The sequence below is a fragment of the Carex rostrata genome, chromosome 2 (genome assembly GCF_964058835.1).
Source record: "Carex rostrata chromosome 2, lpCarRost1.2, whole genome shotgun sequence".
Classification (NCBI taxonomy): Eukaryota; Viridiplantae; Streptophyta; class Magnoliopsida; order Poales; family Cyperaceae; genus Carex; species Carex rostrata.
Genome location: NC_135919.1, coordinates 16,722,043 through 16,748,157, shown reverse-complemented (window position 1 = coordinate 16,748,157; position 26,115 = coordinate 16,722,043). Strand labels below are relative to the sequence as shown.

General features: G+C 33.3%; 3 protein-coding genes across 3 annotated transcripts; all 3 read right to left on the bottom strand.

Moving 5' to 3' along the window:
• Positions 1-750: 750 nt before the first annotated feature.
• Positions 751-3,899, bottom strand: LOC144546043 (heat shock cognate 70 kDa protein-like). The gene is made up of 2 exons (XM_078294590.1): positions 3,623-3,899; positions 751-2,587 (listed from the first exon to the last, which is right to left on the bottom strand). The coding sequence occupies exons 1-2, from the start codon at positions 3,831-3,833 to the stop codon at positions 945-947; spliced, it is 1,854 nt and encodes a 617-aa protein (XP_078150716.1). The 5' UTR covers positions 3,834-3,899; the 3' UTR covers positions 751-944.
• A 9,959-nt stretch (positions 3,900-13,858) lies between these two features.
• LOC144550588 (uncharacterized) lies at positions 13,859-15,563 on the bottom strand. Its single transcript, XM_078298589.1, has 2 exons — positions 15,216-15,563; positions 13,859-14,673 (listed from the first exon to the last, which is right to left on the bottom strand). The coding sequence occupies exons 1-2, from the start codon at positions 15,425-15,427 to the stop codon at positions 14,532-14,534; spliced, it is 354 nt and encodes a 117-aa protein (XP_078154715.1). The 5' UTR covers positions 15,428-15,563; the 3' UTR covers positions 13,859-14,531.
• A 4,010-nt stretch (positions 15,564-19,573) lies between these two features.
• Positions 19,574-23,981, bottom strand: LOC144546012 (heat shock cognate 70 kDa protein-like). The gene is made up of 4 exons (XM_078294566.1): positions 23,805-23,981; positions 23,482-23,645; positions 22,792-23,026; positions 19,574-21,590 (listed from the first exon to the last, which is right to left on the bottom strand). Exons 3-4 carry the CDS (start codon positions 23,003-23,005, stop codon positions 19,948-19,950), a joined length of 1,857 nt encoding a protein of 618 aa, XP_078150692.1. The 5' UTR covers positions 23,006-23,026; positions 23,482-23,645; positions 23,805-23,981; the 3' UTR covers positions 19,574-19,947.
• Positions 23,982-26,115: the final 2,134 nt, after the last annotated feature.

The window sequence follows — 26,115 nt, the reverse complement described above, 5'->3', positions numbered from 1 at the left end:
ATTGGTTTAAAATATTGACAATCTTCTTTTATTTTTAGGCCATTTTTGACAAATTGGTCCAAGGACCCCCGGGCATCTAAAGCAACAGAATTGCAAAAAAAATGTCGTTTTGTGCCTCAAAATCCAGTTTAAGTTTGCTATCAACGGTAGATATACAACGATCGATATTTTATTTAGTCAAACGCCTAAGAGATTATTCATATAATTATTTTAAAATGCATTTACTATTTATTTTGTGCATTTACTTATTTTTTTAATGGATTACGGTTTCATTTATTACTCAAAGATCATTAAAATTATATATGATTGTTCAATATATGTCATTTACATGATAATAATTTTTTTTCCAAATTTCAAAGAGATATAGTGCAAAAAAAAATTAAATTTTCCAAACCATAAGAATTATCTATGATTGTTCAATATATGTCTTTAACACGATAATTATTATTTTTTTTCAAAATTCAAAGAGATATATAGTGCAATGCGGTTTTTATAGTGCAAAAAAAAATCCCAAGTCGCAGGATTTTCCGCTCCGTACCTATTACTTGCCTGAATTTAACCTCTTTGTTTTGTAAATTTTCATTAGTTTTGATATATTTACATTTATAGTAGTCTTATAGCCTTCTAAATTAAAGAAAAAAGAACATATAGATTCAGAGAAAGAAAGGTAGATTAGCAAACTAAACTACCATCACGAGATTTACTCGGTTCTATAAATTAAGAAGCAAGCACTTGATAAACAAATATATATTGTGCAAAGGAAATAGCTTACTAATGTTGAGGTTCTAGAATAATTCCAAAAGAAAGAGAACCACAATCCTTCTCTACTCTTAACCCAACCAAAAGAGAAAGAAATCAAACAGATAATCCACTAATTAATATCACATATCCTAGTCATCATCAAAATAATAGATATTCAGTCTCACAATCCTTCTATAAACATATTATAAGCTCATTCTAGAGAGGGTGGAGCTCATTTCTTCAAGCTCTTTCTTCTTGGTGTCATACTCGGATGCATCCTTCAGCACATCATGCTCAAGCCATTCTATCATCTTGTTGACAGCTTCATCAACGTACTTAACATATCCACCTGGTACCTTTGAAACAACCTGATCCTCCTCCACCAACTTTCTCAAGCGGAATGCATAGCCTTCCAGCAAGTTCTTGGCTAAAACCTTCTTTTTGATTTGTTCATCCTCGATTCTATACCTTTCTGCTTCATGAATCATCCTGCCTATCTCTTCCTTGTTGAACCTACCCTCTCTGTTGATCAAGGTAATTTCTTTCTTTCTACCGCTGATTGGCTCCTCAGCAGATACATGCAATATGCCATCGCTGTCAATTTTAAAAGATACATCAATCTTTGTTTCACCTCTTGGTGCAGGATGGATCCCAGATAGTGAAAATTGTCCAAGCAAATTGTTGTCTTCACACCTCACACGCTCTCCCTCGTAAACTTTGATGCTGAATCCAGATTGGAAATCACGGGTTGTGATGTACAATCTTGACTTCTGTGTTGGTACTGGCGTGTTCTTTGGAATGATGACAGATGTAGTATCACGTAATGTATTAATGCCAAGCGAAAGTGGGGTAACATCAATGAGCACCAAATTTCTGATCTCCTCAGTACCTTGCCCACTTAAATTTGCAGCATGTACAGCAGCACCATATGCGACAGCTTCATCTGGGTGGATGCTATTACATAGCTCCTTACCATTAAAATAATTCTTCAAGAGTTGTTGGACTTTCGGAATCCGGGTAGAACCGCCAACGAGAACCACCCCATCAATATTGTCCTTGTCTATGCTAGCATCCTTATGACACCTAGCCACAGTCTCAATACATTTCTCGAAAAGGTCTGCATTAAGCTCTTCAAACCGTGCACGAGTTATTGTGGAATAAAAATCAATGCCCTCATAGAGACAATCAATGTCGATAGCAGTTTGTGTGGTGGTGGTGAGGATTCTCTTCGCCTGTTCACATGCGGTCTTAAGGCGCCTCAAAGCCCTCGTATTGCTGCTAATGTCCTTCCTATGCTTCCTTCTAAACTCTTCAACCAAAAATTTCACCATACGGTTGTCAAAGTCCTCCCCGCCGAGGTGGGTGTCACCAGCAGTGGCCTTCACCTCAATTACACCATTACTAATACTAAGCAAGGAGACATCAAAAGTGCCACCACCAAGGTCAAATATAAGCAAATTCTTCTTCACAGAAGAGTTAACCTCATTTGAATCAAAGCCGTAAGCCACAGCAGCTGCAGTCGGCTCATCCATGATACGCATAACATTTAGGCCAGCAATAAGACCAGCATCTTTGGTGGCTTGACGCTGGGCATCATTGAAGTATGCAGGGACAGTGACTACGGCATCTTTTACAGTGCAACCGAGGAATTCCTCCGCCACTTCTTTCATCTTTGTAAGAATCATTGCAGATATCTCTTCAGCAGCAAATTGCTTCTCCTCACCTTGATGTTCTACAATGATGTTGGGCCGATCACCATTGCCCTCAATTACCTTGAAAGGCCAGAGCTTCTTGTCACTTTGGACGCCTGGATCAGAAAAGCGTCTGCCAATCAACCGCTTGACAGCTAAAAGAAAATGAAAACAAGAAAATCATTATGGTATTTTTAAGCCATAAATTGACTCTTCTATTGGTATGTTAGATTCTGCAAGTCAAATCTACTATAAATAATTGATGAGTACTATACTCAACAAGAAAATGCTCTAATAAAATCAAGTAACTATTTAAATTCTAATCCAACCTTTTTGTAAAAAAAAAATGAAAAATCAAATTTGTTCAACCAAGAAATTTTTTTGACAACCAAAATACTGTATTCTACTTTTTCTAGTAGCAGCAACCACACGGATTGGCCACATTAAGTAGGACATTTTTTACAACCAAAGTACTGTATTCTACTCGCATCTGTGTTTTTAAGTTATAATAGTCTAGATTATTGGTCAACTACAATGCATGAATCAATGTTACAGAAGCAGCAAATCAAGTTCTTGGCACTATTTTGAACATCAGAACATTACAATGAGTTAGTAACAATGTGAACTTTAATGAAGTAAGACTCAATAAAGTAAAATATATGACCATCTAAAGATGCATCAAGCAGGAGCGCCAAATAAAACAGATAAATAATGATAAAAGAGCAGATTGATAAAGTGCTACGAATTTTGTTGTCCTGATATTTTTTCCCGGTGCAGATGCCCCATTTTTTGGCTGGATTACTCATAGAATGGAAAACTTCATGACATGTTGGGTGGCAAAACATCCAATTGATAAGAAAATTACACATTTTATGGTCCGGCATGCCATGTGAATAAAATGAAAGGAGAGGGGTACCTATTAGAATAAATTTGGAGAAAGTAGGAGAAATTTGGTGCTTTTGGTTTTACTTTGTGTACTTTAAATACAATATTTAGCACCTCCAGTGAGAAATAAGTACAGTTAAATAGGCAAAAGGTTCTTGTAAATAACTTTTTTTTAATCAATATATTTGTTAGTGGTTACTTTAACCAGTAACACTAATCCCAAAAAAAAAAAAAATCTCCCGTGAGAAATTAAAAAATGTGGCAATTAATCACAAAGAAGAAAATATTAGAAGAGCGAGACACACCAAAGATGGTATTGGTAGGGTTGCTAGAGGCCTCATTCTGAGCCGCATCACCAACGAGCCTCTCAGTTTCTTTGAAGCCCACGCAAGAAGACGTCGTACGGTTTCCCTGGTCATTGGCAATGATCTCCACTCGGTCATTCCGCCAGACCCCAACACAGGAGTATGTAGTGCCGAGGTCGATTCCGATTGCAGGGCTCCTGCTTCCAGCCATGGTCTGGATTACACTAAGCAAAAGAATCGACTGTGAGAGCAAGAATCGCGTGGGAGAGGAAATAGCGCCAGAGAACAAATAAGGAGGCAAATGAAAATGTTCACACTCCTTTGATATGTGTACCCAAAAGTTGCATTTCCGGTTGGTATATTTGATTAGTTATTTTCAGCTCTCATTCTCATTCTCATTCTGAGTGCGAATTTAATTTAATTTTAACCTACGGACTTTAACGGCCATTTTTATTAATATCCTTAAAAAAAACTTAATTTTTAAAATAACCCTACATTTAATTTTTTATTAAAAATGCCCCAACCGCCAGGTCCACGGGCGGCCCAAAACACAAGTGGACCGCCCGTGGCTGGGGCGCTCCATACCAATTAGCGGAGCGCCCCTGGCTGGGGCTCCCCATGTTTTTTTTTTTTTTTTTTATTTAGAGAGATCTTAGTATTTTGATTTTAATAATTTTGTGAAAAGAAAGTTTTCTTATTTAGAGTGTATGCCAAAAAATAAAATATTTGATATATTTACGAAGTGATGTCGTAAATTTTTATAACTTTGATTTTTTTTATTTTTTTGGTGAACTATGATTTTATTTGTCAGTTGGATATCACAAGTCTAAATATAACACTAATTAAGGACTTGGCATTTATTATGGTTTTTATAATATATGTATAATATAGACATATACACATATACACATACACATACACATACACATACACATACACATACACATACACATACACATACACATACACATACACATACACATATACATATACATACACATATACAGATATACTAGTATTTTGATTTAAATAATTTTTTGAAGAAAATTTTTTCTTGTTTAGAGTGTATGCCAAAAAATAAAACATTTGGATATATTTATGAAGTGATGTCGTAAATTCATATAATATGTAATAATTTTTTTTTACGAAATTGATTTTCAGTGGTTCATATAAAAGTTATACATATTCAATTAATTTTATGTATAAATATTTTCTTATAATTTTGAACGAAAATTTTAACTGAGAATTTTTATTTTTTATTATGTATGCACATATATGTTGATGAATGTCATTTGGAGATGCAATATGTTGGAGATCTTTAACCAAGAGACATCATGTCATGGATCACATGCATACTCTTTTTTTGATATGTTGGATCTAATACGCCTTAGTTTGTATGAAATTTCGGTCCAAACTAGATCATAACCAAGCATTTTGGCAATTTGAGCCCATCATCGAATTTTGGGCCAAAACTTGATCATGTGGTTACTAAGTGGTAAAGATATAACTTTTATACAAACATTGTATTGGATCCTGAGGAGTATATGTTATGTTTTATTACATGAGATTGCATGTACAAAAGGCTTTGTATATATATATATGTTGCATGAATTGTAATCTTCTACCTTTTTTTGTTACTATGTATATGTAGATGTATATTGTATATTTTATATGTATATGTATATGTATATATGTGTATGTATATGTATATGTATATGTGTATGTATATGTATATGTGTATGTATATGTATATGTATATGTATATGTATATGTGTATATGTGTATATGTGTATATTATACATATATTATAAAAACCATAATAAAGGCCAAGTCCTTAATTAGTGTTATATTTAAACTTGTGATGTCCAACTGACAAATAAAATCATAGTTCACAAAAAAAAAAAAAAAATCAAAGTTATAAAAATTTACGACATCACTTCGTAAATATATCAAATATTTTATTTTTTGGGATACACTCTAAATAAGAAAAAAAAAATTTCACAAAATTATTCAAATTAAAATACTAAGATCTCTTAAAAAAAAAAACAAACATGGGGCGCCCCAGCCAGGGGCGCTCCGCTAATTGGTATGAAGCACCCAAGCCACGGGAGGTCCACTTGTGTTTTGGGCCGCCCGTGGGCCTGGCGGTTGGGACATTTTTAATAAAAAATTAAATGTAGAGTTATTTTAAAAATTAAGTTTTTTTTTTAAAGATATTAATAAAAATGGCCGGGACTTTAATGACAAAAAAAGGGGTTTCTATATCCAATCTTCTTTACCCGGTTTGTACCCAACCACCTTTTCTAATGCTTTATGCATTCATGGTTTCCATCCAATAAAATTGTCCCCCCACCTTTAATAACTTTCCCAAACCATCTTTAATAACTTTTTCAAAGTCTCTCTCCCGTTCTCTTTCTTCCTCAATTCCTTCCATTAATCGTTTAAAAGTTATTCCCGATCTACTACCGACCGAAAACCATATAACGCAGTAATGCGGTGGCTGTGTTTAAACAATGAAATGGAGGCTTGGTTACAAAAACCAACATAAGCAATGGGAATGTGTCTTCTGAGCCGAAATTTTTAGTAATAGCATAAAAAGAAAACCAAAACAACTCTGTTTTTTTTGGGTATTCAATGAATACCCAGGCCGCATATTGATCCAACAGTTTCAATTAGTGGGGTCCGCATAGTTAATCTGTGGTCCAAAACTGAGGTCCGAATCTGTATCCTTATTTGCATATTTCGTATCTATATTTGTATCTGCAAATTATATGTATCCGATTATTTAAATCCAAAAAATCCGGGGATACGGTCGGATAATTTCCGACCTGTTTGCACCCTTATTCTGGTATGCAGCTTACCATACAACATTTTTTTTTTCTTTTCTTTCGTGAGATAATGCACCACCTTTCTTAATTGTTAGGGAATGCTATTTTTGATGCATGAATTCAACTTTTCAGAGTTAGAGAGAATTTTCTGATTTTGTTTTTAATCTAATTTTGTCTCTTATTAGATACTTTCTTATTTTGCTTCTAATTAATTCCTGTTATTGATTAATAAAATTAATAGAGCGAGTAACTCTCTTAGACACTAGATAAAACTTTAATGCATTTGATAGGATTACTCGATTTGCTTGTCTGGAAATATGAAATTGTTAGTGACTTCACTCAAATTCAACATGATAGGATGAAATTACATCTTTGTTGTATGTAATGCACTCCTCTCTGTATATAAGGGCTCCCAAATCCTTTTTTTTTTTTTTTTTTTTTAAGATTACTTAATTTTCTTTAGGGAAGTTCAATCACTAAATCATCCAGCCTTGTGATCTTTTATGTTTGAAAAATATTTTTTTTTCCTTAACTTGCTTTATTAGTAGTGCATTAATTGCACACTGCGAGTTTAATTGTCTCCGTTTGTAATATTATTTTTTGTTAACTTTCTTAATTAGTTGTATATTAATTTTGCATATATAATTAGTTGAATTGTCTCCGATTGTAAAATATATATATATATATATATATATATAGAGTACGGCTAACGCGCTTTCTCTAGCATATGGGCCGAAATGCTTCCGGTGGAAATTTGAAATTTCAAAATCCAAAAAGTCGATCTGAACCGTTCATCTCCTTCTCCATATTAATATCTGCTTGGAGACCAAATTTTACATTTTTCTGAAATTTTTTACTATTTATTAAGCCACTTTGAAAATCACTGATCCAACGGTAGCTTCTGATTTTTACTGTTTGGTAAGTCACCGTTGGATCAGCAATTTTCAAAGTGGCTTAATAAATAGTAAAAAATTTCAGAAAAATGTGAAATTTGGTCTCCAAGCAGATATTAATATGGAGAAGAAGATGAACGGTTCAGATCGACTTTTTGGATTTTGAAATTTCAAATTTACACCGGAAGCATTTCGGCCCATATACTAGAGGAAGCGCGTTAGCCGTACTCTATATATATATATATATATATATATATATATATATATATATATATATATATATATATATATATATATATATATAACTTTCTTAATTAGTTGTACATTAGATGTGCATAGAGCCATATATAGTTGGATTAAGAAAGAAGAACAAATTGAATATTAAGATACAAAATTTTCTCTCATCACTTGATAGTAGAATTAGTGCTCTAAAAACAAAACTACTTAATCTGAAAACAACACTCTCCTTGTTGGAATTTCATAGAAACAACTCTCGAGCAAAACAAGGATTGATGTTTTTCTGCCCTTTATGCAAAAGAACATTCCCGAGTGACAAAGCCTAGTTGCTTCCGAATCTGTATCCTGCCAGTTACCGGTAGGGGTGCAAACGGGTTGGATATTATCTGACCGTATCTGAATTTTTCGGATTTGAATAATTGGATACGGATAATTTGTAGATACGGATACGGATATGGATACGAATACGAATTCGGATTTTGTTATAGCCTAAAAATTTTAAATTATTAATTAGCTAATAATTTATAAATTACACCTAATTTAAAAAAAAGAAAATATTAAATAAAGAATTTATGAAATAAAATGAAATTATATAATAATAATAATAATAATAATAATCATAATAATAATAATAACAACAACAACAACAACAACAATGATAATTTAATCTAAGCAAATTAAAAATATAATTTGAAAATAGAATAATAAATTCAGGTAGATTAAAACCTTGAAATTAAACATGACATAATAAATTTAAAACATTGTGAACAATTATGACTAGTGAATCTTATTAATAAAAGCATATGATAAAAACAAACTTGAAGTAATATAAATATTATAGAAAATTAAACTCAAATTGTTACAAAAAAAAATGGTGATATAACGAAACTTAAATTAAATAAAACTGAGAATTTGACTTTTAAATAATTGAAACCTTTCGATTCAATTTGAAAGAAAATATAATTTATAATAACAATTTGGAAACTAAAATGACTTGGCCGCACGAAACGCCACATGGACATATCCTCACTCTATCCCTTTTATCTCTTATTTACTTTGCTTTCCAGCAGACCCCACCATATTAAAATCCCCCCTCCTTTTTATTCCTTTGTGGAGAAGGAAATGAATTTCATCCCACAATTCAAGTAATTCGAGAAAATCGACTATAAACACTAATCCTAAATTTTTAACCATAAATTCTAATAAGATGCATGCAAACATTAATGTATTTTATGTATGTCACCAATAAGATGCATGCAAAAATGCAAACATTATTCAGATAGAAAAAAATATAAGATGCATGCAAACATTTTACAATATTTTATAACATTTTATAACATGCATGCAAACATTAATAACTAATATAACACACATATTTTTATTATCACAACAAAAATACATGATACAACTAACACTTAACATTACAATTACTAAATTGACAACATAAATTATTTCACCACACTCAGAAAATATATCCCAACCAAATAACTCTAACACATGAATTTTAATCGAATTTAATTACAATACACAATTCTAACAATCACAATTCTAACATGAATTTTCATATTTCAATATACATGATTTTTTTTCGTTCAAAAATTCTAAACATTTTTTTTGGCTGAAAAAACCCTAAAACAATCACAATCCTAACATTAATCCTAAACAATCACAATTCTAACATTTATTTTTCAAAAACTCTAACATTTATTTTTCAAAAACCCTAACATTTTTTTAATTACAATTATTATTTTAATAACAATCATAACTGCAATCACAATCACATTTAATAACAATAATAACCGCAATTACAATCACATTTAATCGCTTTCAACCACATTCAAACGATTCGATTCGAATCGAATCGAATCGAATCGAATTCAACAATTAAACAACTTAACATTCAATCGATTCGAATTAAAAAATTACCCGAAAAAGTGGAGCGCCAAATTAGGTTTTTGAATGTCAAAACATCCTTTCTAAAAATTCAAGAAGTCAGCATTTACCAGTGCAGTGCATATCAGTGCCTGAGTAAGTAACATTGAAGCAATTTTTAGTTAATTCTAAAGCTGATCACCTGAATAATCATGAGAATTTTAAAAAGAAAACCCACACATGAAAAGGCTCCCTTAAAAAGTATCATATGTCAAACCAAGCTATACTCAACAATAACAAGTGATAGAATCTTAGACAAGATCGAAAAATATCAGGCTGGGAGTCCTTTTGCTGTGATATCATAAACTGAGGGAAAGGCAGGAATTTAAAATCTAACAAATCTAACAAAACTAACCTGAGCGACTTTAGGGTTTAGAGAGGTTTTCGCCAAGAGTTCGCCAGGAGAAATAGAAGGAGAGGTCGCGTCTAGGGTTTAGAGAGGCGTTGATCGCCCTCTTTTCTTTTTCGCATGAGAGGGAAGGAAAGGGATCGGGTGGCCTGGGGTTTAATTGGAGATCTCCATTAGATGAGGATATGTTAGGGCTCTGTACAGGAGACGTCCATTTCCGCCAATTTTAGATCCGATCAACACCAATTTTGAAGCAGATCGAAAGGTCAGAAACACGAATTAAAACAGTCGAATTAATTTGCAAAGTAGCGTAGCATTACTCTATATATATATACTAGTATCGTACCCGTGCGATGCAACGGAATATATTATAAGAAAATGAAAATAATTATTACTTTGTTTAATTGAATTAAGAGTGCCACTGTTCATTATAGCGTCCATATTGGTTGCTCTTGTTCATGAAGAATGTATTTCATTAAGTAGCACGTATCATGAAAATAATTGTGGAAATACCAGCAAATAGTGGATACTTTTCTTTCAAAAAGGAATGCAAATATTACATTTATACATAATCTTGAGATCTATGATTTACCAACAAATTGGATTTGAAAACCCAAACTAATTTAGCATAATTAAATTCGACCTTTTCAAGCTTGGAGGCATAATCATTTATAATATCACATTAAAATTCAGCTTCATCTAGACCAGAAACATATCTGTAGTGATGCTCCCCTGAAATCATGTTCAACCAATTTGACCAACAATTTTGTATGAAACTGGAGGGAGTCTGGGACAGATTAAAAGAATAACCAAACAATGAAAGAATGAAAAAAGGAATACATGAAAAAAATAAGAAATTTAATTAAGATCAGAATGTGCCAGTATTTGGTTGTAATTGTTCCAGTGTCTTCAAACCATAACAAAACACACGTACAATATATATATATATATATATATATATATATATATAGAGTACGGCTAACGCGCTTCCTCTAGTATATGGGCCGAAATGCTTCCGGTGGAAAGTTGAAATTTCAAAATCCAAAAAGTCGATCTGAACCGTTCATCTTCTTCTCCATATTAATATCTGCTTGGAGACCAAATTTTACATTTTTCTGAAATTTTTTACTATTTATTAAGCCATTTTGAAAATCGCTGATCCAACGGTAGCTTCTGATTTTTACTGTTTGGTAAGCCACCGTTGGATCAGTGATTTTCAAAATGGCTTAATAAATAGTAAAAAATTTCAGAAAAATGTAAAATTTGGTCTCCAAGCAGATATTAATATGGAGAAGAAGATGAACGGTTCAGATTGACTTTTTGGATTTTGAAATTTTAACTTTCCACCGGAAGCATTTCGGCCCATATGATAGAGGAAGCGCGTTAGCCGTACTCTCTCTCTCTCTATATATATATATATATATATATATATATATATATATATGAGTTAGGCTGGGGTGCTATGGATAGCATAGTGGCCTCTATGCTACGGCTCAATATTCGAGTGTTCAAAGTCCAAACGGTCGATCCGAACCGTTCATCTTATTCTCCATATTAATATCTGCTTGGAGACAAAATTTTACATTTTTCTGATTTTTTTTACTATTTATTAAGTATTTTACAAAATTGTTGATCCAACGGTGGCTGCACAAAACAGTAAAACCGTTGGATTAGCGATTTTCAAAGTGGCTTAATAAATAGTAAAAAAATTCAGAAAAATGTAAAATTTGGTCTCCAAGCAGATATTAATATGGAGAATAAGATGAACGGTTCGGATCGACCGTTTGGATTTTGAAAACTCGAATATTGAGCCGTAGCATATAGGGATGGCAATGGGCCGAGCCCACAGGTATTTTACCAATCCCATACCCGGCCTGCCTGATAAAAATCTATACCTGCCCTGCCTGGCCCATTATAACGGGCCTAGAAATTGATACCCGGCTTGCCTGTGGGCATTTTCTTCAAACCTGCGCCTGCCTGTGCCTGCCTGCAGCAGCCCATGGGCTGCCTTACCCGGCCTGGCCCAACCATGCCTGGTCTCATTCAATAGCAGTTTAAACCAAATAGTATACACAATCTAAGTATATTTAACACCAAAATACCAAATACAGACAGTACAAAACAGCAACTTAACATCCAGCAAAGTTTAAATATAGAAGACATTGTTTTTCTTTCAACATCCAAATTTCCTTAACACCAAATATAGCATACACACAAATTTCCTTAAAACCAAATACAACAAAGTTTAAATATAGAAGACAATCAAAGTATACTTAACAGCAAATACAATCAGCTCGATCAACAAAGGCATCAAATGACCAGACAGCACAATCTGCAAACAGCAAACAATAAACACATCTTAAGCACAATCTATAAAGAGAAGCTAATGTATAATACAATCTACCAAAATAGAAGTATTTGACCAGTTGCCAAACAACAAAAACTGTATAAATTAGAAGAAAGGGTATGGCAGGAGCTGCCAAAGATTAATATATAAATATCACCAAGTAAAATACACTCTTTCTAATTAATATATAAATATCACCACTAGCACGTGTCTTTTTTTTTAATTTGTGGCAGCAGCTGCCAGAGTTGTTTTAAATCCTAAACCAAAAATTACATCCTCGCTAGATTAAATTTTCAAAGAAAACAAACAACTTGACAGAATAAGAGATGTACAAAATCTATAACAGAACCAAATCTCTACTCAGAAAATAACAAAACCAAATCAAATACTGATATTCTTCATAATATATGTTCACTATTTTCTCTTTTGTGATTCTTTCAATCAATTTGTTGCAGATCTGCTACTTGATTTTACACAAAATTAAAATCTATACTTACTGTCAGTACCAAATCAGAGGTTGGAACCTTCTCCCACTTCGCCTCTGGACTAGCATCGAGCTTCACACAATAGCAGCAAGCAACAAATGATCCAAGGAAACCCTAACCTAATTTGAGCAAAATTGAAAAGGGAAAGAGAGGGGTCGTCATGCAAACAAATCACACAAAAATCGCATAAGAAAGCACAACACAGAGGAGAAAACTAACTTGATGGAAGAGCGAGGCAGATCAGTGCGAGGAAGAGTGAGGCAGATCGGCTGTGAGGGCGTGACCAGTGGCGGCGTGGCGGAGGATTGGAGGCGGAGGCATATCAGATTGGTGATGACCGATGGAGCGTAACTGGAGGCGAAAAGAGAGGAGAGAGAGGTGAAAGAGAAGAGCGGCGCCTAGAGAGTTGTTTTCAGAAGTGAGGTGTGACCGTGTGAGGCAGAGACAAATCGCATTAATAAAAAACCCTAACCATTTGCAATAGAGGCCCAACAGGCAACCTGTAGGCTTTCGCTCAAACCCAAGCCTGGCCTGGCCTGTCTTTAGGCCCGGCCTTACCTGGCCTGTTACAGTATCGGGCTGACCGGGTAAAGGGCTGGGCCAGGCAGGCATAGACAGGCCTACGGGCCGATAGGCTTTTTTGCCATCCCTAGTAGCATAGAGGCCACTATGCTATCCATAGCACCCCAGCCTAACTCTATATATATATATATCACAACATACAATAAGCACAATACCAAAATCAGGTCAAATCTTTGTCCTATAGAAACCATCTTAAGCTGTGCAGTAAGCCCATAATACGCACCACCTGACCAAACCTTTGATGTCAGCACGCTCCTACACCCCACAATCAAAATAAATACTATTGATTCTTAATAGCAAGAATAAAATACACCAAACAAACCATTCATCAGAAATACAAATTACATATACTGTGGTCTCTAGCTCCAGAAGTGAAATCCCTGGAGAAATGGCAGCGATGAGTTCAATAGCAACCAAACTTAGTATGAACCAACCCTATTGTGCAATGAAGCCTATATTATCCTCAATGTAACTTAAAAGTTAGAACAGGCAGATAAAGCGAACGTAAGACACAGCATAACAATGCCATGGATTAATTTGGTCAAGCCATCAGCCCAAATATATATCAATCATCCAGAGGGAATAAATTGTTATTATAGTGGTACAGAGACCTCACCAACATAGTACATAAAATATTGGTACTTTGATTGATTGAAACCAGAGAAAAATTGCACTGAAAATGTGTTTACACTAAATAATTGGTCAACATCTTATCATTGTACTAATAGAAAATCCCAACTACTCATATTTCTTGTGTCCCTCAGAGCTGGTTGTAATCTTGGTTGAGTACAACAGAAGCATTATACATTAATGCACCAATTAAACTCAGTTAGGTAATGCGGTGTTGCAAATTACCCCCACCTCTTACGAAATCTACAAGTACCTAAAATATATCAATTTGGCAATTAACATGCACCATTTTTCTTAAGTAATTTAAGAAGCAACTCAACCAATACAAGGCTAATCCAATCAAACAACTATTTCTAATATGTTCATACTAAGTTACTAACTAATCGAAAACTCCTATGTTAAGTTCATGTATATTGCGGATCAATGACCTAAATCCACTTTACTTGATTTAGTTCAACTTGTGTTTTGGGTATAAAAGAAGCTTTCTAAAGCTTTAGATAGAAATGCCAATAATCACAAGATATTTCTAATATCTAGATAAAGTTATGTTCTAACTGTAGATATGATAAGCATTAGGTGTAATTTACCAAAAAAAAAATTGTAGGGGCAACGTGAATTAGACAATACTAAATAGAATACCAGACTTCTCCAGAATGACTATGCATTTGAAAATTGGTGAAGTCCTCAGCATAAGATGAATCCCAATAGCTCTGAAATCCAAGAATTGAAGCTTCTGCCTCATTTGCATTCGATTCGTCCTTATCAGAACTACCCAAATAAAAAATATATAAATTGTGATTGTAACTTTTCTGCTATGAGAGGGTATGGCAAAGTAGTTGTTTGATAATTTTTTCTATAGGTTTCTTCACTTCTATAAATTAAGTAGGTAAGAATAAAAGTCTCAGATCAACAGGTTCTGGCAAAACTTTCACTAAAACATCAAAGTAGCTTTTTATACTTTGACAGCAAATACTGGAAGAATTGAATCCAACTAAATTATACCAAAATGTGGGGTTGGTTTCCCCCCTCGTGTTGCTTTTACTAAGTGTGAGAATTTATAAAGATCTCAATGCTGATGTAATTACACAAAACATCCATTTTCACGATTACTACCTATGGAATAGTTTGTTTTCAAAGCAATTTCATAATGAGACGTTAAGAAAGCAATTTCATAATGAGACGTTAAGAAAGCATATTATGTAGCAAACCACAATATACCTAAAAGAATAAAATCCTACTGAAAGCAAATCGACAAATCAGATCACATTACTCAGGCAACATAACAGTTGCTTTCAAAGAAGAAGAAGAACCTATAATCGGAAGCTGTGGCAGGGAAGGAAGCGGCGACGTCGGCATCAGCCTGGCGCTGGTCGTCGTCGAGCGCGCTACTGCCATAGTCGCTCTTGATGGACCATGAATCAGCTGCCACCGACTGCTCGTCGTCGAAAGCCGCCGCCGCCGGAGCAGCACGAGTCTCGTGGATCATATCGTTTTCTTCCAGATGGAGCCTTATCGCCGCCATTTCTTTGACCAAAAGGGATGTTTAATATTTTTTTCTCCAGGGATGCAACTTAAGCATTGCGGAGGGAGGGGGTTGTGCTCGGTGCTCGAGTAAGAGAAAGAGAGGGGGAGGCCATCGATCTAAGCGAAAGGGGGAGAGAAGGAGCAAGGGGAGAGATGGATCGTTAGGTTTCTTTTTCTCTTTCTTTTTCTTTGGAAAAAAAAGATCGGGGAGGGGGAGGCAACAAGCGTCCCAGCGAAAATCAGTGACAAAAAATTTCGGATCTATGTGACAATATGTATAACAATATGTGTGGCGGGTATTATTTTCATTAAATTTAGACTTCTACACAGATAATGGGTGTATTTAATCAAAAGAAGGCAGATCATTTGTTTAGATTGCTCAGATTCAAATCCGAATTCTGTTGGATAAATCCCAGCCGCACGACTTTCTGTCATTCAAAGTAATTTAAGGTGTATAATATAGAGGAGAGATATACATAAAAGAGGAGGGATCGGATGACACCCTTTTTTGGTGACATCGGATGACACCGTGCATTTTCAAAGTCCAAGCAGTCGATCCAAACCGTTCAACTTGATAGATATGTTAAAATGTGCTTGCAGATCAAATTTTATATTTTTCTGAATTTTTTTACTATTTATTAAGATGGGTACAAAAATTCAACGGTCTGAATATAGCGATTTTGATATGCAAGCTTATTTTAACATATCCATCAAGCTGAACGGTTTGGACTTTGAAAACTTTAAAAATGCACGATGTTATTCAATGTCACCAAAAAAGGGTGTCATCCGATCCCTCCTCTACATAAAATTATCAAGTCACATTTTTATAATTCCTACATAAATAAAATTTATAACTTATATATAAAAATTATTCTTGCGAAAATTTGTATGTTTAATCGGCTAAGTACAAATGTATTTATTTATTTCTTTACACATGTCATTTTATTTTATTTTCAAATTCTCATTCTAATTATATAGTTTCATAATTTATTTATATCTCGAAATTTTTAGTTTACATTTTAAATTGATAATATATTTTCTAAACGTTCATTTTAAATTGATAATATATTTTGTAAACATTCATTTATTTTCAATAGGTACAATAAAATATAAATAAAAAATATCTTAAATCAATTACTTTAAAACAATAACATATAAAATCAAAAACAGAAATTAAAAAACAGAATTTAAAAATCGAGATATATTTAACCTGGTGCATCCATAGAGATATGTTTACAAATCGAGATATATTTAACCTGGTGCATCCATAGAGATATGTGATTTATGCTGGTTAAATTGTACAATGTATCAATTAATCACCGATTACATAATTTGCTTAATTAGCATATTGCATATAATGATATAAATTGATAAAATTGTACAACATAACAGTAAATCATAAAATTTAATGTAAATTGTATTAGCAGTAAATCATAAAAATGTAGAACATAGTCAATTTATTGGCATTAATAACATGTCTCCAAAATAAGAAACACAATTAAAATTTAAAGATACACCAGCATATCAAATACAGTCATACAGATAATTATTCAAACTTCATCAATAAATTCAACCTAAGCAATTAATTAATTATTAGGAGCATTACCTTCAAATAATAATTGTTTCTGGACAATTAAGAGTAATAGATGGAAATAGAAAGAAATAAGATTAATTAATCCACTTATACAATGACATAAAATTTCAATAAAAATTTACTAAGGATTTTCATACCTTTATCATAATTTTAAAATTGAGATTTAAAGATTGGTAAGATTGAATTAAAAGTGTACATAAAAGATGGTAGGGTCGGAGCGGTTGCTTTATTTTTGCAATTATTTTTGTCACCATCTAGTTTGAAATACTCAAACATGACAAAATAAAAAAGCATAGTATTTTGTAATTCTTGCCATTTTATTTAAAGTTCACAACAATCGTAAAAAAATAATTTATCATGTAGTTGCCGTCATTAAATTGTCTATCATTAAATTAAAAGTTTGAATAATCAATTTGAACCATTAAAATTTATCTCTATATGAAAATGTACTTGCGAATCAAATTTTATAATTTTTAGAATATTTTATACTATTTTTTTAGATAGGTAGAAAATCATTATTTTTGAATAGTTGAGAATTTTCAAAACATGTGATTTTTTTATCTTTTTAAAAAATTACAAAATTCTAAAAAATATAAATTTTGATCTACAAGTATATTTTCATACAAAAATCGTATTTTCTAAACGTTCATTTTATTTTTAATAGGTTAAATCAATTACTAATTATTTTAAAATAATGTTGATTAAATCAATTACTTTAAATTGCATAAATTTAATTAATATATGTATAATATAATATATATGTATATATAATATATTTACATATAATTATATATAACTTAGTTTTTTGTACAATATATTCAGTGTTTTAAAATGCGGCCGCATGCGCCACATTTGCCGCCGCATGTGTTATGTATATGTGTATATATGTATAATATATGTATATATAATATAATATATGTATATATAATATAATATATGTATATGTATATATAATATAATACATGTATATATATGTGTGTGTATATTTAATATAATATATGTATATGTATATATAATATGAGTAAAGCTAGGGTGTGACGTGCTCAAAGAAATGATAAAAATTGAATATATAAAACAACTTATAAATTAACTTATAAAATGTTCATTTCTTTGACCGCTTGACCTTGTAGCAAATAAACTCGAAACTTTCAAAATTTTGCGTGTACATGCATCACTCATGAAGTACATGGATTTTAACGGTTTGGATTTGATATTTGAAGTCGATCTGATATACTTTTGGAGTTGTGCTCACCAAACCCTCTTGGTGAGCACATCACACCCTAGCTTTACTCATATAATATAATACATGTATAATATATGTATATACATATACATATAAGATGAATGCTAATGTTATATGTTTATAAGTGAAAAAAAATGTTATATGTTAATAAGTGAAATATTTTATGACATATAAATAATTCCATGATCAAATTTTATACAATTTAAGTATCTTTAGGTGACATAACAACAACCATCAATTTTATATCATTGAAAGATTCAAATCATTTTATAAACAGTAAAACACACATCAAATTTTATTATTTTTATAAACATGATATAATATATATGCATCACATATATCATACCTATAATATTAATTTGTAATTTTGGACTTGATTATTAAATTTTATTATTTTGGACTTTATTAATTTTCTCTCTGTCAACATGGTTCGAATAGGCTATAGTATATACTGTAGGAATTATAAAAATGTGACTTGACAATTTTATATATATATATATATATATATATATATATATTATTTGATATTGAACTATTCAGACTTTAAAATTCGAATTATAAACACATAATAATATTTATACGACACTGTTAAAAAAAACAGTATATATACTGTAGGGGGGGGGGGGGAATTTTTTTTGAATTTTGAATTTTTTTTAAAAAAAAAAGGTACACGAGTATATGGATACGGGCACGGGTATGGTCAGGTACGGGTATGGTCGGATATTTGCCCAAAAAATCGTGACCGGCCCATTTTTTGCCCGTACCCATTTACCCGACCTATACCCGGGCTCGGGCACGGGTACCCCGAAAATAGGGTACGGGCGGGCATGGCAGGAGCTGCCCTAGGCGGGCAAAATCAATACACTAGCCTATACAGCTATACTGACCCCAAAAGATTTGCACCACAATCCTTTTTTACTCTAACCCAAGCTTCTAAATAGCATTTATAGCGGTATAGCGGGGAGACAAAAAAAAAAACTTTAGCGAATAGCGGAGTTCTAGCGAAAGCTATTATAAATATCGTTTTTTTTTATTTCAAAAATTATATTTTATATTTCTACTAATAGTAAAAATGTCTCATCAAGAAAAAAATATCAAATTAATTAAGAAGATCTAATATTCATATTAAACCAATACAAAGTTCAAATTGTCATTCAAAATATCCTTAATTCAAAAACTATCGATATATTTTATATTCAAAATATACCACTACCATATATTAATGCATGATACAAAATTTAATTGATAGAGCGGTATAGTCCGCACATATTCCATTGTATTGATATAGCTTAATAAAGTAAAAAAAAAAAAAAAACCAATCTAGATATTAAGACCCATTAAAATTGCAAAATCATGTTTTCAGAAAAAAAAAATTGCAAAATCATAACCCATATAGCATAGCGGACCGCTATTGCCGCTACGCGCTATAGCGGTCGTAGCTTGATTAGCGCAGTTTTAGCCCTTAGCTTAGCTTTCTGGGTCCAAAACCGCTATAGCTAGCTATTTAGAAGCTTGCTCTAACCCAACCAAAAGAAAAAGAATTCACACTGATGATAGTTTTCCCACTAATTAATATCCTAGTCACCATCAGAATCACAGTACTCGTTATCATAACAATGACATTCAGACTCAAAATGGTCATCACCAAAATTTGGGAATTCACCTCCACAAACAGGAACTATTATAAGCTCATTTTTGAGAGGGTGGAGCTCATCTCTTCAAGCTCATTCTTCTTAGTGTCATACTCGGATGCATCCTTCAGCACATCGTGCTCAAGCCATTCTATCGTCTTGTTGACAGCTTCATCAACGTATTTAACATATCCACCAGGTACCTTTGAAACAACCTGATCATCCTTCACCAACTTTCTCAAGCGGTATGTATAATCTTCCAGCGAGTTCTTGGCTAAAACCTTCTTTTTAAATTGTTCATCCTCCATTCTATAGCTTTCTGCTTCACACACCATCCTATCTATCTCTTCCCTGCTGAGCTTGCCCTCTCTGTTGATCAATGTGATTTCATTCTTTCTACCACTGACTGGCTCCTCAGCAGACACATGCAATATGCCGTCACTGTCAATTTTAAAAGTTACTTCCATCTTCATTTCACCTCTTGGCGCACGATGGATCCCAGATAGTGAAAACTGGCCAAGTAAATTGTTATCTTCACTCTGCGCACGCTCTCCCTCATAAACTTTGATGATAATTTCAGATTGAAAATCTATACTTGTGCTGTACACGAGGGACTTCTGTGTTGGTACTGGCGTGTTCCTTGGAATGATGACATCCATGATACCACTTGAAACATTAATTCCAAGAGAAAGTGGGGTAACATCAATGAGCACCAAATTTCTTATCTCCTCACAACCTCGCCCACTTAATTTTGTAGCATGTACGGCAGCACCATATGCGACAGCTTCATCTGAGTGGATGTTTTTACATAGCTCCTTACCATTAAAATAATCCTTCAAGAGTTGTTGGACTTTTGGAATCCGGGTAGAACCGCCAACCAGAACCACCACATCAATGTTGTCCTTGTCTATGCCAGCATCCTCATGACACCTTGTCACAGTCTCCATACATTTCTCGAAAAGGTCCGCGTTGAGCTCTTCAAACCGTGCACGAGTGATTGTGGAATAGAAATCAATCCCCTCATAGAGACAATCGATGTTGACAGCAGTTTGAGTGGTGGTGGAGAGGATTCTCTTTGCCTGTTCACATGCGGTCTTAAGGCGCCTCAAAGCCCTCGGATTGCTGCTAATGTCCTTCCTCTCCTTCTTTCTAAATTCTTCGACAAAATGATTGAGCATGTTATTGTCAAAGTCCTCCCCACCGAGGTGGGTGTCACCAGCAGTGGCCTTCACCTCAATTACACTGTTGCTAATACTAAGCAATGAGACATCAAAAGTGCCACCACCAAGGTCAAATATAAGCACATTCTTCTTCACAGGAGAGTTAACTTCATTTGTATCAAAGCCATATGCCACAGCAGCTGCAGTGGGCTCATCCATTATACGCATAACATTTAGGCCAGCAATAAGACCAGCATCTTTAGTGGCCTGACGCTGGGCATCATTGAAGTATGCAGGAACAGTGACTACGGCATCTTTTACAGTGCAACCAAGGAATGCCTCTGCCACTTCTTTCATCTTTGTAAGAATCATTGCAGATATCTCTTCAGCAGAAAATTGCTTCTCTTCACCTTGATAATTGACAATTATGTTGGGCCGATCGCCATTGCCCTCAATTACCTTGAAAGGCCAGAGCTTCTTGTCACTTTGTACGCATGGATCAGAAAAGCGTCTGCCAATCAACCGCTTGGAAGCTAAAAGAAAATGAAAACAAGCAAATGATAAGAACTTTAACATAAACCACTCAGCACTAGACCAGAATAAACCATGAAAACAAGCACTAAACCAAGCATTAACCGCTCAGCAAATTGTCTCTTTTTCTGGTATGTCAGATTTTGTAAGTCAATTCTACAATATATAATTGATATATACTCAACAAGAAAATGCTCAGATAAAATCAATTAACTATTTAAATGCTAACCCTATCTTTTTGTAGAAAATAACCAAATTTGTTCAGTCCAATAAAATGAACAACACCTTTTTAGTAGCAGCAACCACATGGATTGGCCACATCCAGTGGAATATTTTTGACAACCAAAATATTGTTTTGTACTTGCATGTGTGTTTTTATGTTATAATAGTCTTGATTGTCGGTCAACTACAATGCATGAATCCACGTAACAAAAGCAATAAATCAAGTACTTGACACTTTACAGTTTAGTACAGTAATCAAGATAAGGCTGCTGTTTTGAACAGCAGAACATAACAAACAGTTAGTTACAAGGTAAACTTTAGTGAACTAAGACTCAATTAAGTCAAAATATTAACTTTTTTTTTTAAGGTTGGTATCAAGATGCTCCAACATTTGATTTATATAAAAGATGTTTACAGAGTCCTAACTAGCAACCTGTACACTGTACACTAAAAATATGAACTTTGATTTCATCTAAAGAAGCATCAAGCAGGAGCACCAATAAAACAAATAAATAATGATAAAAGAGCAAATTGATATAGTACTAACAGTTCCATTGCCCTGAAATTTTGCTTTGTGCAGATCCCCTATTTTCTGGCTAGACTACTTCATGACATGTTGGGTGGAAAAATATCCAATTGATAAGAAAATGACACATTTTATGGTTCACCGTGCCAGGTGAAAAATGAAAGGAGATGGGTACCTATTAAAATAAGGTGAGAGTAGCAGAAATTTGGTGCTTTTCTCTTTACTTTTGTGTATCAAGAAATGCCTTCAAATATATAACATTTAGCAACTCTAGTGTGAAATTAAGAATATGGCAATTCAAGCGGGAAATTAATCTGAAAACTCTGTGCTCCAGTCACTTGATCACAAAGAAGAACCATACTAAGCAGCAGTGTTACAAAAAAGAAGAAGACCCAACTGGGACTCTGGGTTATTAACAAACAAAGAAAAAGAAGTATTAGAAGAGTGAGACGCACCAAAGACAGTGTTGGTAGGATTCCTAGTGGCCTCATTCTTAGCCGCATCACCGACAAATCTCTCAGTTTCTTTGAAGGCCACATAAGAAGGCGTAGTGCGGCTTCCCTGGTCATTGGCAATGATCTCCACTCGGTCATTCCGCCAGACCCCAACGCAGGAATATGTCGTGCCAAGGTCGATTCCAATCGCAATACTCCCACTTCTCCCAGCCATGGCCTAATTTGGTTGGTTACACTAAGCAAAAGAATTTATGTGTTTTATTGATCATTAGTTCATCAATTACAATGTACAAAAATATGCTATTTAGTTAAACACATTTGGGCAACATAACCATTTGAACTAACTAATTAAGGAAAGAATTGGAATTAATTACGGAAAAGATTTTGGAGCAAGAACCGATAAACTAAATTACTAAATTATGATATATGGGCCATTCTACATTCATCGACAAATATATAAACCGATAAACTAAAAGTAGAAAATACTACAGATTAAGTGTCCTTAAAAAGTCATTTTCACAAACACCTCATGTGCTCTAGTTTATCGGGCTTGCAAAAGCCATCAAAGTTGGCATCGTATACCATGTGAATTGGCTCACAGCGGACTGATGGCATAGCATCGTAGCAATCAAAATCACGAACAAAAGATTTCTAACTTAATATAATTAAAAATTTGGCAAAGTTTCCTACCTCAGTTTGAGGAGGCACTGCTTACGACAGAAAGCTAGTGCTAACCCTTTTCTTTTCTTGCTTCTGTACTGATTGGAGTTACTCTGATTGGAATGGCCTCTACCTCCAACAAACGAGAATGAGAATTCTCTTTCTCGTCGATTTTGATGATCGGAACACTGACCCTCTGATCGGAATGAAAAAATTTACGCTCAAACGAGAAATAGAATTGGAATTCGTTCTCTTCACTTGATCGGAATGAAAGTATAAAAGAGAGATGACACGATTTGAGAGGAGAAAATTCCTCCAACGAAATCACAGCAAAATTGAGAGGAACGAGATACGAGATGATTCGACGGGATTTCAATAGTCTCAAATCCCGTTGAGAAATCGCGGGCTAGATGATGAGATTTGGCGAGAGTCTAATTCGTCAGAGTGAAAAGTCACATGCGCCCTTATCTTCTCCGATAATGGAAAGCGAGGTGTTTCTACTTGGTGGCTCGATTTTTCTGCCGAAAGATTCTCACGCCAAAGTTACCAAATGAACTCTCGCCAAATCCGATCAACTTTCGAGAGATTTCGTTGGAGCCAAATTAGAATTCAGATCCTCCCCGGTACCGTAATAGGAAATCTTTTACAATTAGTTAATCTGGATCGTAACTTGGAACGAATCTTAAAGCCCAATAATACCAGCCCCCTATGTAAGCCCGTATCTCAAAGCGTCTGGAGTTAAATCTCAAACCGTAAAGTGAGGAGAATATTTTACAGTACCTGGAAGGATACTTCTCCGCCAAATTATCCCTCCAAATGCGCCAAACGATTGTAATCAGAAAATTTCCACACTCTTTGATATGTGTCCCCAAAAATAGCATCTCCGGCTGATATATTTAATTAGTTATTTTCAACTGGTCTTTTTGTTCCAGTGTGAATTTATTTCCATATACGTGGGAGGGAAATGAGAAATTAATTGGATATTAATTTCACATGGAAAAGTAATTACAATCGTCCTTCATATTCAAAAACCTTAATATTGACTCACTCTCGAGTCGATTCAATTCAATCTGTCTCTCGGTCTTATCCGACCTGAGTCAACAACGGTTCACCAATTACTTTTAAAGAAAAGCACTAACATTAAAATCTGCAATGCAACAGGAGCATATTCAATTAAGTTTGAAAATTGAATTATACGTACGTGTATGCATTAACAAATTTCATAATTGAGAATCAGTTTTTGGTTTAGTAGCAAAAGCAATGCTAAAGTTGCAAATTCAAAACTCAGAAAAAAAAAAAACAATCATTTATGAATATTAATTAGTTAGATTGCTTGACCTCAAAGTCTCCAACCCATTATTTCACAAACTTTGAGGGCATTTGACTTAAAGTAAAATGTCTAAAATAACCCATTATTTCACAAAACTACACTAAAAATATGATTTAAAAATTTATCGAACACATTAAGGGCATCTAAATATTAAACTAATGAAATCAAATATTCTTCTAAGGTCCTTTTACAAACTGACATGCCACGAATCATACTGTGAATTCTAATTATTTGAAGATGAGATGGATATGCTTCAAGGAATTTTAGTCTTTACGGAAAGTGAGAGGATTTTGAAAAAAAAAAAACCAACACAATGTCTCCCATTTTTCTATAAATCTCTTCCATAATGGGTTTCTAAAAGAGGATACATGTTATAATCTAAAAATTTTAAATTATTAATTAGCTAATAATTTATAAATTACGTCTAATTAAAAAAAATTCAAATAAACAATTTATGAAATGACATATTAATTAAAATTAAATGAAATTATAAAATAATAATAATAATAATAATAATAATAATAATAATAATAATAATAATAATAAAAACAATGAGATTTTAATTCTAAGCAAATTAAAAAAAAATATGAAGACAGAATAATAAGTTCAAATAGATTAAAACCTTGAAATTAAACACGACATAATAAATTTAAAACACTGTGAACAATTATGATTAGTGATTGAAGGTAAATCTTATTAATAAAAGCATATGATAAATTAAACAAACTTGAACTATAAATATAGTATTATAGAAAATTAAATTCAAATTGTTACAAGAAAAGTGGTCATTTAACGGAACTTAAATTAAAAGAAACTGAGAATTTGACTTTTAAATAATTGAAACCTTTCGAATCAATTTGAAAGAAAATATAATTTATAACAACAATTTGAAAACTAAAATAACTTGGCCACACGAAACGCCACACGGCCATATCCTCACTCTATCACTTTCCTCTCTTGTTTAATTTGCTTTCCAGCAGACCCCACCACATTTAAATTCCCCTCCTTTTTTATTTCTTCGTGGAGAAGGAAATGAATTTCCAAAATCACAGCCATTCAAATCATTCTGCATGTATGTTAAAGCACTTTTTTTTTAAGGAAAAATTTCTAGTATCTCCGTCTAAACTTTTGAAATAACCAATATCTCCATGAAATCACCGTAATAGCTAATATCCCATCAAAAGTTAACTTTATTTCTTCTATTCACTTTTATTTATTTTTTCTTTTATTTAATTATTTAAAAAAATGGATTGACCATTGTACCCTTTAAAAATCAAAAGGAGACATCCATTGAACTTCTAAACAGGATTAAAGAAGAGTTTTCTTTGAGACCC